This window comes from Heloderma suspectum, chromosome 10 (genome assembly GCF_057233095.1).
Source record: "Heloderma suspectum isolate Gila_16-S chromosome 10, 16-S_ref, whole genome shotgun sequence".
In the NCBI taxonomy this organism is placed as follows: Eukaryota; Metazoa; Chordata; class Lepidosauria; order Squamata; family Helodermatidae; genus Heloderma; species Heloderma suspectum.
Window position 1 is genome coordinate 35317351 of NC_139467.1, and position 15170 is coordinate 35332520.

The 15170-nt window shown below is 46.0% G+C and overlaps 1 protein-coding gene across 1 annotated transcript in view; it reads left to right on the forward strand.

The window, feature by feature from the left end:
• MYOM3 (myomesin 3) overlaps positions 1-15170 on the forward strand; it is a 60211-nt gene that overhangs the window by 10790 nt on the left and 34251 nt on the right. The window contains exons 5-9 of the mRNA XM_084814414.1: positions 2545-2640; positions 6901-6989; positions 8178-8222; positions 10847-10987; positions 14400-14561. Coding sequence (XP_084670540.1) covers positions 2545-2640; positions 6901-6989; positions 8178-8222; positions 10847-10987; positions 14400-14561 — 533 coding nt within the window. The remainder of the gene's footprint in view (positions 1-2544; positions 2641-6900; positions 6990-8177; positions 8223-10846; positions 10988-14399; positions 14562-15170) is intronic.

Sequence of the window (15170 nt, forward strand, 5' to 3'; positions counted from 1 at the left end):
CCCACCAATTCAAGATTTTTGTTTTGCTTTTTCAAGTCAAGGTTTTGAGAATGAAGTTAATAGTTACTCTCCATCAGATAGGTCAAACAATGTATTGTTTGGGGGAAACATAAATGCATTATGTTTTCCCCAAACAATACATCTGGGCGTTGAGCAGGGGGTTGGACTCGATGGCCTTGTAGGCCCCTTCCAACCCTACTATTCTATGATTCTATGATTACCTGAATCAAGTGATAGTTATGTTTTGTTTCCGAAGCATTGCCATCTGCTCTGAAACCGGTCTATGTGGGGTGACTTTGGGGGGCCACATTCCAGTGGTGGGTGGGGCTGGAGGCAAAGGGGTAGGGCCAGCATGTTTTAGCTTAGAGCTCATACTGCCGGTAAATAAGCCCCAGGGGAGGCATTTCAGCCTTTGAGAATGGGAAAAAGCCAGGAAATCACCAAACCATTGGTAGTCAGTGGAAATGGGATGGAGTTGTCTGTGGAATCCCGGAAGGTTGGATTTGGCCCGCAGGCCTAAGGTTCGACACGACGGCACCCCGCTTTAATCCTTCCTTTGTCAAATAGCATTGCCTTTATATTTGTTTATTTCCTATCTAAATTGCAGCCTCACGATCACAAGCAGAACTGCAACAAGGGGTGGGGGGAGGAGTGTCCAGAGGGACCAACAATTAAAACCAACAATTTAGGGCACAATCCTACAGCAATGCCTGTAAGCTTCCGAACTTGGATCCTTATGGGCTTCCTATGCAGGGCAGGAGGAGCAGCGGAGGCAATCTTCTCCTCTGTGCTCTTCCCACTCTGCATTTTGGCTAGGCAGGTTTTTCTGCTCATCAAGCTGGTGCTTGTTGGAGTGGGAGGGAAGGGGGCAGGGGAGGCCTGGGGATACGTTGTATCTTGGTTTCTCCAGTCCCCTCCCCTCTCCGCTGACTGGCATGCCCCCTTTACCCCCTCTCCTAGGTCAGCTTTGCGACCTTGGAGAGGTAGGTGGTACAGTTCTCTCTGTGCTGGCTCTGAGGGGGAGGCAGTGGGGAACAGGGATTCTGGGATCCACAGTCAGAGAGCTGTCTCCAGTCTCGAATCCAGGAATCCAAATTATCCTATGGCCCCCCAGACTCTATCCAGGGGCCATTGGATTGCTTCCTTAAAATTACATTAATGGCAATGGCAATGTTAAAGCCACTTCAAACCCATACCAGTAAAACAATATCTGAGCATCCAAAGGCCCTGTGCAAATACAAAGGTATTTCTCTGGTGTTGAAAAGATAACAGACTTGGTGCCAGGCGAGCGTCTCTGGAGAGGGAATTCCAAAGATGAGGTGTCACTATTGAAAAGGCCCTGTTCTTGGGTCTCTTCCTGCCTTACCTCAGATGGTGGTGGGACCCAAAGAAGGGCCTCGGGGCAGGAAGATTCATGTGGAAGCAAGCAGCCCATGAGGTCTTTTATTGGCTAGATTCAAAATCGCTATGCTCCTTCTTCCACTGGAGGAAGTCTCCCCCCACTTTCTCTGAAGACAAGGTGATGCAAACTTTTTTTAGGCTTGTCCTTCCAGTGGGAGGAGCACACAGAGAGATACACACACTGTGGCCACAGTGCAGACAGGGTTGGGAAAATTACAGGAGAAGATGCTTTCCTCCATCTCTGAGGGCAATGCTGAGTGGAGGAGGCTAGAAAGGGCACAGAGGGAACCACCTTCCACTGCATCTGAAGGCAACCTTGCTACAGCTGGACCACCCAAGCGCGTGGTGGGGCGTGTGCAGCAGCTATTAGCTCCCAGCCATACCTGTACAAAGACCCAGACTGGCGGTCCTCTGTCTAACTGATGCAACACAATAGCCTTCCCATTACAATGAAAATGTTAACCTTTGATGGATGAATAGTTTAAAACACACCATTTAATTAACATGATGCTTTCAGCTTACAGGTTAAGCCATTGATTCATTCAGCCAGATAAGCTCAAGACCAACGCAAAACATTTTGCTACCCCAGGCAGCTTCAATGCAAACACTTTAAGAGTGGTACCCTGGCATGCTCTGGCCTGGGTCGTTGCAAAGAATCCTTGGAGCACAGTTCTCAGACTGAGCGGTACTATGAGAACCAGTGTGCTGTGGACTGGGAGCTAATAGATTCAAATCCCTGCTCAGCCACAAAACTTTGCTGGTGACTTTAGGCCAGTCACAATTTCTCAGGCTAATCCAGTAGACTTTAACATTTTCAGACCTGGGACCCACTTTTAGCCCAAGCGTGCCTTTGGGGACCCACTTTTTAATATTTTATCATGTAATCGTGTAGTGGTAGTACTGCTATTGCAATCCACCTTAGATCAGGGTGCAACCCAGTAGTAGGTCCCAGCCCACCAATTGAAAACTAATGGCCCCTAACCTACCTCACAGGGCTGCTGTGAGGATAAAAGGCAGGGGCTATGCATGCTTCCCTGAATTTAATGGAAGAAGTGCAGGATAAAAAAATATAAAAAATAATATGAACATTATAAAGCATCTATAAACTCTTTTTTTCATGTCTGTCTATTTGCACCTGTCCAGGTATAAAAATGGAGTTCGGATTGACCTCCGTCTAGCTCCAGCTGGGAAATATAGGATGAAAAATGAATTTGGAATGCTCACACTCGACATTAGCAGGTAACAGACTTGATTAAAATCCAGGGCAGGTTCAATTGCAACTTCTCTTGAACAAACAATTAGGAGTTATTTGCACTGAGCCGATGCCAGATGCTTTACCAGGCTTTAGTCATACTTAAAGCAGATCTATTGAAATCAGTGGGACTTAGTTTAGTAACGATAAATTAGTAACGGCTAATGTTAAGTCCCATTGATTTCAATGGATCTACAATAAGTATGGCTAACTGTGGGTCGAAATCCAGGAACATGCACATGCAGGCTGTATATGTGTTGGCCTCATTTATGTGTTTGTTTATTTATATCCTGCCTTTCTGCTAAAAGAAAAAAAAGATGCTAATGGCAGTTTAATAAAATCCGATTAAAAACTAAATCTTAATTAAAATAATTAAATTAAAATACAATTAAAAAACACAGCAATAAAAGAAACACAACAGTAATTAAACTCCCTAACTGAACCCAACTTAAATGCCAAAGGCCAGTCTGAATACAAATGATTTTGCCTTCTATCAGAAGGACAACAGACGGGTCCATGTGGCCTCCCTCAGCAGGTATTTCCGGAGCAGGGAGCTGCCGCTGGGAAGGCGCTCTGTCACGTCCCCACCAAACGTGCCTCTGATGGTGGTGGTGCTGGGAAAAGGGCCTCCCCCAAGGATTTATAACCAGCATGTTTATCCTTGAGAAGAGAAGACTGAGGGGAGATAGGATAGCGCTCTTCAAGTACTTGAAACGTCAGAGAGAGGAAGGCCAGGATCTCTTCTCAATCAACCCAGAGTGCAGGGCATGGAATAATGGGATCAAGTTACAGGAAGCCAGATTCCGGCTGGACATCAGGAAAAACTTCCTGACTGTTAGAGCAATACGACAATGGATTTGGATTGAATTGGATTCCTGACTTGGATTGACTTGGATTCCTGCATTGAGCAAGGGGGTGGACTTGATGGCCTTGAAGACCCCTTCCAACCCTACTATTCCATGATTCTATGATTCTATAAGGATGTCTTTCAGGTAGCTTGGTGTATTGGATTTGGTATTGGAAGAATGGTGGGCAGTCAGGTGTGAATTTGCCCAGAATCGTATGCAGTAAATGTAGCTTTTAATAGCATAAGTACACTAATTAGCTAGAGAGTTGGCAATTTTCATGATTTTAGAGTGGGTTCTCATAGTTGTATTCACATACAGGTGAAGGCCCCACTTATTGCTACTAACAGAAGCTAAAACAATGCACAGTAGTCACTCTTCATACTGTGCACCTTCTAGCTGATAAGAGATGCTTCTTTCTGCACTGTGAGAAACTTATTTTGCTGCCAAGAAAGAAAGGCCTTGGTAAAGGAGGGGTGAGCAGCCTGTGCACTTCCTGACACTTTTCTAACTTAGGGCTTCATCACACGGCGCTTCTGTCCTGCGATCGAGATGGCTCCTTCATGGAGGTTTGCGGGCTGCTTACATGACGCCATGACCCTCCTGCACTAAATGCCCTTTGTTCCATTTTTAAATAGATCGCAGTTAATGAGCTATCAAATTACCCCGTTGTGTTCCGCTTCAGTTTCCTCCGTGAAAAGAGTTAAAGCGGCAAGAAGAGAAGCGAGATCAATGAAAGATAATGGAAGACTCAGACACGGGGAGGAGGGGCCGGGGTGTGTGTGGAGCGCATGTAAAGGGAATCAGTGGTGATCCTGCATTTAAAACAGAAGCAGAAAGCCCTGTTTTAAGTGCAGGATTTTAGGCTGGTGTAGGAATGCCCTTAGTGAGGCTTGCTCTATAAAACCTGAGCAAATTCACCTGTTACCTGCTCTTGTATGAAAGGGGGAAGGTACACCACCTGCTCAGATAACCAACCCTGAGGAATGGCACCTCATCACTTCCCTAGGAAACAGAGTGGCTGAACCAAGAGTTAAGGGATGTGTACGCTTTCTTTTGCTTTCTCTGCATCCATTTTCCATCAATAAATCATTCTTTCACATAAGTGGAGTTCCGGTCAAGGTGGCACCAGAGGCAGATGCATAGGCAAGAGCTCTCTCTGCAGCAAACACAAACCTCATTTAATTTTAGACTTACAACCTTAGGATCTATGTGGGACTTTCTGGTGGTGGAGTCGGCAGAATGATAAAAACAATCTCAAGGCCGGAGAGAGATAAAGGAGACAAAGGAGAGAATTGGTACTCTATTGCAAAACATCCTAGCATTAGAGATAAAGTAAAGTGGACATTCTGGTGTGAGTGCTTTTGAGTGAAGCTTTCACACAAGTGGACTTGAGTCACACTGGTATCCTCAAATCTGTTTAGTGTGTGGTCCCTGGCCAGGCCCCAGTGTAAGACACCTAGACCCAAGCCGTATGAACAGGGAGGGGAGATTAAGCCTGGTCTCCCCTGCTGTGATATCAGTGAAATTCTCACAGCCTGTTCCATGTGGGAATTAGCATTAGGAAAAAGTTCCCATTGGCACCAATGGGTGCCATTTTCCTAACACTGATTGCCACATGGAAGGGGAGTTTCACCAACATCACACCAAGGGATGGAAGGCTTCAACCTGCCCAAGTGCCATGCTCCTGAGGGCCATCCCATCCAGCCCCCGCATGCGTGCCTGATATTTGATTTCTAAAACCCCACAAGACTAGTCATGTCATTAGCAGAATGTGTAGGTAGACTCTGAGGCTGGGGACAGCTACAAAGAGCAAAAACATAAGATGGAAATGCACCGAAGCAGTGTGTGCCAATGGTTGGAGTTACTGGGCAGGAGTTACTCTTAGATCCTGAGCTGAATGTCTTATTCTGCTACCAGTGTCCTCTTTTGTGACCTGGGTTATGTGGTTTTGACTGTAACTCTATGCACACATACCTCAGAGCACCCTTCCCCAACCTGGTGCCCTCCAGAAGTGTTGGACTCCAACTCTAATCACTCCCAGGCAGCAAAGATAGCCCATTCTGGCTGGGAGTGATGGGACTTGCAGTCCAACATATCTGGAGGGCACCAGGTTGGGAAGGCTACTTGAAAGCAAGCCCCACTAAAAACAGTAGTGAGACTTCCTTCCAGACCCTACTGTACTCCATTTTCCCTCCCATTTTGTTGTCCATCTTGGATGCTGCTGTTTAAAGCAAGGTTGGGAAGAAAGTAGATCTCCAGATGTTCTGGACTTCAACTCTCAGTATTCCTAACCATTACCCATGCTGGCAGGGACTTCCGAGAGTTGAAGTCCAAAACATCTGGAGATCTACCTTCTGCTCACCCCTGCTTTAAAGAAAGGAAGTGCCCTTGTATAATCTATGCTGTAAACCACGAAGGGATTTGGTGCGGATATATGGCAGAACCTCTGTCGGTGATTGGCTGAGCTGCCTAAACGTCACAGAAGGTCTCTGGCTAATATTGGCTGAGCTGCTCAGGCCTCAGAGAGGGGCAGGGCAGCCAGAAGGGCCTAGGAAAGTAGTGGTAGAAGAAGTAGGACCATAGCAAAGGAGTTAGCATCAGACCTAGAAGGCAGCAGGCTCAAGGAAGTGGTGGAAGGTAGGGCCACACACAGAAAGCTGGGAGATGTACAGAGAAAGTTGAGAGATGTAGGAGGAAAAGATAGGGTAGCCAGTTTCACATCACCCCAAAGGGGGAAATGCATCACTGAAACAAAGGACACAAGAGGAAAGGGATTCACATGAAATGTGCATGAGCTAATTTGTGCATATAGATGCCAATTTAGAAAATATCTGTAATTTAAATAGAAGTGCAATACATCTCACCATAGTGGGAACAGCTGTGACCTGGTGGTCTGTGTACCTGCCTGCTCAGTCTTACTGTCCAGGTACTAACTGGTGATGGTCAACTTCAAGGCCCTGCTGCTCTCCCACCTTGTGGTTCTTAATCTTCAAAGCAGACTTGGACTGGGCAGCCATTCAAATGGAGGACGCCTTCAAAAAGAGGGCTGTCTTCTGTAAAGTAGGACATATGGCCACCCTGAGAGACGGCCAGAGGGAGGAGTCTGAGAGGGAAGATGGTATGGCCAGACAGGAGACGCGCTTGTAGCCAGGAGCGACGGAGGAAGACCTCCGTTCTCATATTGATCTGAAATAACCACCCATATATTTATCCCTTAGACCTTAGCCTTCCCTAGCTTGCTGCCCTCCAGATGTTTTGGACTACAACTCCTAGGATCTCTGCCCACTGGCCATACTGGCTGGGGCTGATGGGAGTTGAAATACACAACATCTGGAGGGCCTCAGATTAAGGAAGGCTGAATCAGACCCTAAATGCAGCTGGGACATCTTTTCATTTCAGATGCTCCTTGGATGATTCTGCTGAATACAGTGTGGAAGTGAAAAATCCATATGGGGAGGCCTACTCATTTGCTACAGTGTTCGTCAGGAGTAAGTCAGGGATTTGCTTTCCTTTCTTCATAAAATGCTTTACAGCTTTTTCGGGACCCTTCATTATAGATTCCTGTTTGCAAAATATTTATACGTAGGGTGGCTACTCATCACCAAAAAGGAGGAAATGCATTGCCAAAAAAGAGGACATAGATTTGCATATGCTAATTTACATGTATAGATGCAAACCTAGAAATATTAGAAGTTAAATATGGTCCATCTCACCATACTGCGGACGACTGCAACCAGGTGACCTGTGTTCGTGCCTGTTCAATCTGCTGTGCAGGTGTTATCTGTGGATGGGCAGCAGTTCTTATAATTTTTTATCTTTAACTCAGAACTGAACAGGGGGCCACACATGCATGCGTGATGCATGCACACTCACATATAACTCACATACAACTCACATGCGACACACATACAACTCACAATCACACACACATACAGACCACTCACACAAACTCACACACACTCTCCCCAGAAACCTCAGTTCTCAAACCACCCAACCATCCAGGAATCTTGGATCCTAGCCTTTCTCTAGTCCAGTCTTGATTAAGGATTTTGACATGCTACACTCTAGTTATTTATAACTTTTTCAGAAAAAATAAAGAAAAAAAAGGGGGGGGGGAAATGGCTCTATGCTTCCTGCCATAGAAGTCCCATTCCTAGAGTGTCCTAGAAAGCCAGCAGGAGCATTGAAAGACTGCTTCGTAGGATACTCCAAGGATGCACGAGGAATGAGGTTTCTATGACAGGTACCACAGAGCCCACTGATAGAGCATTTCGTCCTTTTTCTGGGGGGGGGAGCGTTGGGGGGGAGAATCTGGGGTGCTGCCATCCAGGGCTTGGGGGGCCACCTGTGGCCCATGGGCCGCACTTTTTACGCCTCTGTCTAAATAAAGCAAATATTACAAAAACATCCTAAGTCTCTAGTGCTTTTTCTCAACCAAAGGAAACAAAACTCAGCAGTCTAGCTTCTCAAATTACTTACCCCTCAGAGAAATGGAGAGCATGAAATGTTTCTTTTGTGGACCCATCAGTCAGCCATGTTTTCTTTTATATGTCTCCTGTCCTGAGCATTATTATATAGAGAGGATAAGCACTACTGAAATATAGCTCTATAAAGAGCTATATGTATGCATGTCTCATGTATGTCTCTCTCATTAACACCCCTCTCCTGTTTTATAGAATATTATGGAAAGGAGTCTGGATTTGATTCCGAGATATACAAGAGTAAGTACCTGCTTGGGGTTTATGTGGTTTTCTATTTCTTTGGATTAGCATGGCATGAGAATTCATAGCAGAGTTTTGAGTCATTTGGCTGCCAAAAACATAAGGTGGGAATGTGAAGCAGGATTATGTCTATTTTGTGGACGAAAGGCGGGGATGGAGGGTACAGAGGAGAAAGGCGGGGATGGAGGGTACAGAGGAGAAAGGTGGGGATGGAGGGTACAGAGGAGAAAGGCGGGGATGGAGGGTACAGAGGAGAAAGGCGGGGATGGAGGGTACAGAGGAGAAAGGCGGGGATGGAGGGTACAGAGGAGAGGATATTTTGTTCCAGAAGAACCAAGTACAACACTATACTTCTTATTACCAGAAACTGGGGAGAAAGAACACGTAATAGCTACATCAGGGTGGACAATCTTTTTGCCATCGAAGGCTGCATGCAGTGGCAAGTGGTGGGTTGGGGGTGGTACATGTGTGCATGCATGTGGATAGCTGAACAAACACTCTTCATTCTGCCATCCCTCAAACTCACACAGACGCAGACTCATCCATGTGTACATCCGCTCAGCTATCTAGGCTGGAAAGGGATCACTAGCGGGGCTGAGATTAACTCCACCCCCATCCTTCCAGCATTCCTGACGAAGATTGCTGGGAAATGGCGGTCTTGGGTGGATCAGAACTGCTGCATTGGCATCAAGATCGGGGTGGTGGTGGTGGGGAGTTTAAATCCTTCTCCTCCTCCAGCAATCCTGATCCTGTAGCTGCTACATCCACTATCACCTGTTTCCCACGAGCTTCCCAAGAGCATCTGGATGGCCATTATTGGTGGCTGGTTCTCAACCTTATTGATAAATTGAAAGCAAATAAATCTATTTTGTGCCCAGATGGTATCCACCCTAGAGTTCTCAAAGAACTCAGATATGAAATTGCTGATCTTCTAATAAAAATATGCAGCATGTCCCTAAGATCAGCCTCTATAATGGAGGACTGGAAGATGGCCAATGTAACACCAATTTTCAAAAAGGGATCCAGGGGGATCTGGGAAATTACAGGCCGATTAGCTTAAAGTCTGTTCCAGGTAAGTTGGTTGAAGGCATTATTAGAGATGAAATTAGTAAGCATATAAAAGGAAAAGCCTTGCTGAAAAAGAATCAACACGGCTTCTGCAAAGGTGAGTCCTGTCTCACTAACCTTTTAGAGTTCTTTGAGAGTGTCAATAAATATGTAGACAGGTGTGATCTGGTAGACATTGTTTACTTGGACTTCCAAAAGACTTTTGACAAAGTCCCTCACCAAAGACTCCTGAGCAAACATAGCAGTCATGGAATAAGAGGACAGATCCTCTTATGGATTAGTAACTAGTTAAAAACAGAAATCAGAGAGTAGGATTAAATGGTAAATTCTCCCAGTGGAGGGAAGTAAATAGTGAGGTCCCACAGGGATGTGTATTAGGACCAATACTTTTCAACCTGTTAATTAATGATCTGGAATTACGAGTGAGCAGCGAAGAGGCCAAGTTTGCGGATGACACCAAATTATTTAGGGTGGTTAAAACAAAAAGGGATTGTGAAGAGCTCCAAAAGGATCTCTCCAAACTGGGAGAATGGGCATCTAAATGGCAAATGTGGTTCAATGTAAGCGAGTGTAAAGTGATGCACATTGGGACAAAAAATCTCAACTTCAACTATAGCCTGATGGGATCTGAGCTAGCGGTGACGTACCAGGAAAGAGATCTTGGGATTGTGGTGGACAGCTCAATGAAGATGTCAACCCAATGTGCAGCCACTGTAAAAAAGGCAAACCCCATGTTAGACATAATTAGAAAAGGAATTGAGAATAAAACTGCCAACATCATACTGCCCCTATCTATGGTGCGACCACACTTGGAATACTGTGTACAGTTCTGTTCACCACACCTAAAAAAAGATATTGTAGAGCTGGAAAAAGTGCAGAAAAGGGCAACTAAAATGATTAAGGGGCTGGAGCATCTCCCCTATGAGAGAAGTTACAACAGCTTGGAAATTTGGATTGTTTAGCTTGGGAAAAAAAGGAGGGTAAGGAAAGACATGATAGAGGTGTACAAAATTTTTCATAGTGTGGAGAATGTGGATAGGGAGACATTTTTCTCCCTCTCTCACAATACTAGAACCCAGAGGGGTCATCCCATGAAGCTGATTGGTGGGAGATTCAGGACAGATAAAAGGAAGTACTTCTTCACACAGCACATAGTTAAACTATGGAATTCGCTACCGCAGGAAATAGTGATGGCCACCAATTTGGATGGCTTTAAAAGGGGGTTGGACAAAATCCTGGAGGAAAAGGCTATCAATGGCTTCTGCTCCTGATGGCTATGTGCTACCTCCAGTACCAAAGGCAGCATGCCTATGTACACCAGTTGCTGGAGAACATTGGTGGGAGGGTGCTGTTGCACTCATGCCCTGCTTGTGGGTTCCTGGTTGACAGCTGGTTGGCCACTGTGTGAACAGAATGCTGGACTAGATGGACCCTTGGTCTGATCCAGTATGGCTCTTCTTATGTTCTTATGACAGGAAGCTGGCTTAGAAAGATTTCTGTTTTACTCTGGCAGGATGATCCTTAATGTTCTTTCCCAACACCATCTTTTTTCTCAGGGTCTCTTAGGGCCCTGGAGGCTGACTTTGCTAGTATCTTGAAACCCGTCTTTTCAAGAGAGAAGGAGCCCTTCACACTCTTCTGCAGCTTTACTTCAGACTTGCAGGAATACCAGCGAGACATCCGTTGGTTCAGGGATGGTTTGTATTTCCAACAACACACCTCCCCACGGCTCTCGACACTTAGCATACATTACTTACTACTGTATCCCTTAGTCTCTGAGCAGAAAGTGTTGACCCAAGACAGTTTTCTCCCTGAAGTGGAGCCCAAATAAGGGTCAACACTTTGAAAGTCTTTCCTGCATCATTCAGACAACAATTCCTACCTTCATCTACCTCCCACGTTTGCTATAGCCTTCTTCAACCTGATGCCCTCTAAGAGGGGACTAGCATGGGGATGACTGACTTGCTGTATGGCAGGGCTGATACTGTGAACAATAGGGATGTCCATCATGGGGAAATCTGGCCCCTTTTGCGCCCGATGGATCCCCATGATTTACAAGCTGAGTTGCGGGTTAGTTCCCCAAACCCTTGAACTTTATTGGGCATATTTTAATTTGCACAATTCACAATTTGAACAAAATTGTGGCTGTAAATAGCGCAATTTGCACATAGCGCAATTTGCACAATTTGCACAATAGTGCAATTTGCACATATTACATGTAAGTCTAATTTGTGCAAATCACGTGGTTTATGCCTGCAATTTTGCACAAATTGCACTATTTACAACTGTGATTTTGTGCAAATTGGGATGTGCATGCTGAGTCAGGCCAGCTTGCGGGTGAGAGAGCCAGAGGCTGGGGGGCCGAGCCAGTGAAAACCCACTGAGCTCCACCCCCCAAACAGAATTCTCCGACATCCCTAGTGAACAGGTGGTCCATTTTGAGAGAGGTAGGAACCAATGGAGGCTGGAGGCTCTGATTTCGTTGGGGCTGTGATTCTATTCTGGGTTTCAGTCAGAACCAGCCAGAACTCTAAAAGAGCTATCCAAGGTGCTGAACCCATTTGGGGGAAAGGGTAAAGAGGCACCAGCCTCCACTGGTGGGAGCTGCTCTATTTCTGCAGCATGTCCATAATTCTTTCTTCTATTGCACGGCTGTTACTGCCAAACTGGGGTTTTTTCAGTTGGTTTTCACAGCAACTTAGGAAGTACCTGCCAAATCCCAAAACTAAGGGCAAGTTTATACAGTTAGCAGAATCCACTGGTCAAGCGTTTCTTGGATTGTACCATATAAATCTGCAGCTGTGCATGTTTGCACTTTTAAATGCACTTCCATGCGGGGAGATGGGGGGAAAACTCCCTGTGCATAGAAAATTACCCTGCCTTGGGAAAGGTTGTGCTGAACCTTGACATGATAGGGGCTTTGTTATGTGTGAGGTATTCGTTTTCAACGGGAAAGTATTCAGATATTGTCATGAGGTGCCTCTGTTGCCTACTGAATACTCCAATAGCCAGAATCAACACTCAGACAAAAGGGCTGCTTTCCAAGGCTTTAATTCCATTTATCCTAATGAGGCATCCAGATGCTAATTGCTTGAGACTCAGAGAAACTACAAAGGAACAGCCATCTAGGGGTTTTGAAGGGTTAGGACGGCAGTTGATCTCCATTTGGGAAAAACACAGCAACTCTCTGAACTTAAGGGGTGGGAGGGGAAGATCTCCCCCTCTCCTGTGATGCTTCTGGGCGCAAGCTGTTGATGTCGAGCCAGTCGGGCTGAGCGTTGAAGCTCGGCCCCTGAAATCTCTCGCTTGTGTCTGCATCTGCGCCTCGCGTCTAAAAGCTCAGGTTGTCCCTCCCTTTCCACACCTGGTTCACTGTTGTTCCCAGGGATGTGAGAAGGGGGTCTCCCCCTCCAGCTGCGCCTCTGAAGTCTGAGAGAGTTCCTCCCCCATGAGTTGACTCTCCTCCTCAGAATCAGAGCTGCTTTGGGACTCTATGGGCTCAGCTACAACCCTGACAGATATACAGCTTACCTTTCCACCCATGCTAAAGGCCTTATAGCTTTAAGTGGTACAGTACAAGAAAACCTTGACCAATTTGTCTGATATAATAATGTTATATTTTTGCATCCCCCTCCCTGTTCAATCCAATAGCATCCATTAATTAGGATTATTTAAAAAAAAAATAGAATGTACATTTGAATGTTTGGAAGCAAATGAGAGTTAGCAGGATCTACTTGGGAAGCCCCTCCAAAAAATATGTCAGCTGTTTTGAAATGGCATTTTGGGGACCTTGGAGGTCCTTGATGAGAAAAATTAGTCATGGCAGACACGTTCCCTGTAAGACGTTTTGCCCTTCACTACCAGTCTTACTCTGTAATCTACAGCCATGTGGTGGGGTGGGATGCTGGAAGTGTAGATCATCTGCTCAGTTCATGCAAAGCGATGGAAAGGCCATGCAGGCAAAAAACACCCTAAAATATGCCCCAGCATCCTCTGAAGCATGCTGGGCTTCTATGGCAAGTGAGTTGATAGGGTTCCTAGATGGCAGAATGCTCGAAAAGCATTGCCAAGGCTGCCCTGGAAGTTTTTATTTGAAGGATAAAAAGGTAAAGGTGTCCCCAACCAGTCGTGTCCGACTGTAGGGTGTGGTGCTCATCTCCATTTCTAAGCCGAAGAGCCATATGTATGTATTAATGAATAAGTCTGGGGCGGGCGACCTCTTTGGATCTGGGAGCCAGACTACCCCACAGACCAAGCCAGTGGGCTGGATGATACCAGGCCTTCCCACACCATTGACCTCATCCAGCCCTGCCCACTTTCCTTTCTCCACGCAGAGAGAGCCACGGAGCTCTGCACCTCTCTCTGCTCGGAGAAAGGGGTTCGGTGTCTGCAGGAGCAACTGGGGCACGAGTGGCGCAGGAAGGAATCAGCAGACCTTGCAGGACCAGCTCCTGCAAGTACCTGCTGAGCTGGGTGCAGCCCCCCCCCCTTTGTTCAGCGATAACAAAGGGATCTCCCTCCGCACCGCTGGCCCTCCCATTCAGCATGCAGGGGAATCCCCTTGTTATCTCCAATGCCCCCAGGACAAAATCCCCCTGGAGTTGCTCCTCCTCTTCACCCTTGGAACCTGCTTGTTCATCTACTTCCTGCCCTGGCCCAGACCATGGTGGTGTTGAGAAGAGGAGCAGTAGATGCCACTGCTCACTGGCTCAGACAGCCAAGGGGTAGCAGTGATGAGGGCGAGGATGCAGGAGCAGCTGGAGGCAATGGCGGCGAAAAGGTAAACTCACAGAGGGAGTGGGTCCATTGAGGCTGCTTTACTCAAGGGCACTCAAAACCCTGGAGCCAACCGTTTTGGAAATTTTAGAGGGGGAAGAAACACAAGATATAAAAGCAAGTGGATTCTTAGTATGATTGCCTTCAAATATATCCATCAACAGGGCTTCAAGGTTTTTTTTCAACTGTCCCTCGGAGTTGAACTTTGAAGGTAACCTTCGGAAATTTTCAAAATTCCAAAATTCAGATTCTGAAATTGTGCTCAGTTTCAGCTCTAATATCAAGCCACCAACTGGACAAACCTTAAGTGAGCATCTTTCTCTTGTGCTCCAGGTGAATTGCTGAAAGATTCTGACCGCCGGCAAATAAAATGCAAGGACCGGGAGGCTTCCCTGACGGTGTCTTGCGCTTACAAAGAGGACGAAGGCTTTTACAGTGTCCGCATCCCAACGCAAGATGGATACAACGAGCAAAGAGCTTATGTGTTTGTTAGGGGTAAGTAAAGGATTGTGCTCCTATTTGTTTGGTGATGAGAGTTGTATTAATATTTAAAAGGACAGAAAATATCTATGCACTGTACAGAAATTAAAATCACATAGGCCCTGCTTACAGCCATACAATCCTGAGTTAAGGGCAAGACAAATTGGAGGGAAAAGGAAAGCAAAGCTATAGGCCATCCTTCCCCAACCTTGTGCCCTCCAGATGGGTTGGAGAATAACTCCCATCATCCCCAGTCAGCATCACATCCTGGCTAGGGGGTGATGGGAGTTGTACTCCAACCCATCTGGAGAGCACCATGTTGGGGAAGTCTGCTAGAGGAAAACTTTTACTGGATCCAGATTTAGTCTTACTTAGAGTGAATCCATTGAAGTAAATGTGACTTAGGCCATTTATGAATTGGCCTAATGCATTTATGCATCACCCCAAAAGAGGACACAAAATTGAATACAATTTGCATATGCTAATTTATATGTCTAGATGCCAATTTAGAAATAATTATTAGAATTTAAGCAGAAATACAGCACATCTCACCATAGTGACCAGGCGACCTGTGTGCCTGCCTGTTCAGTCTGCTGTCCAGGTGCTAGATGTTGATGGGCAACC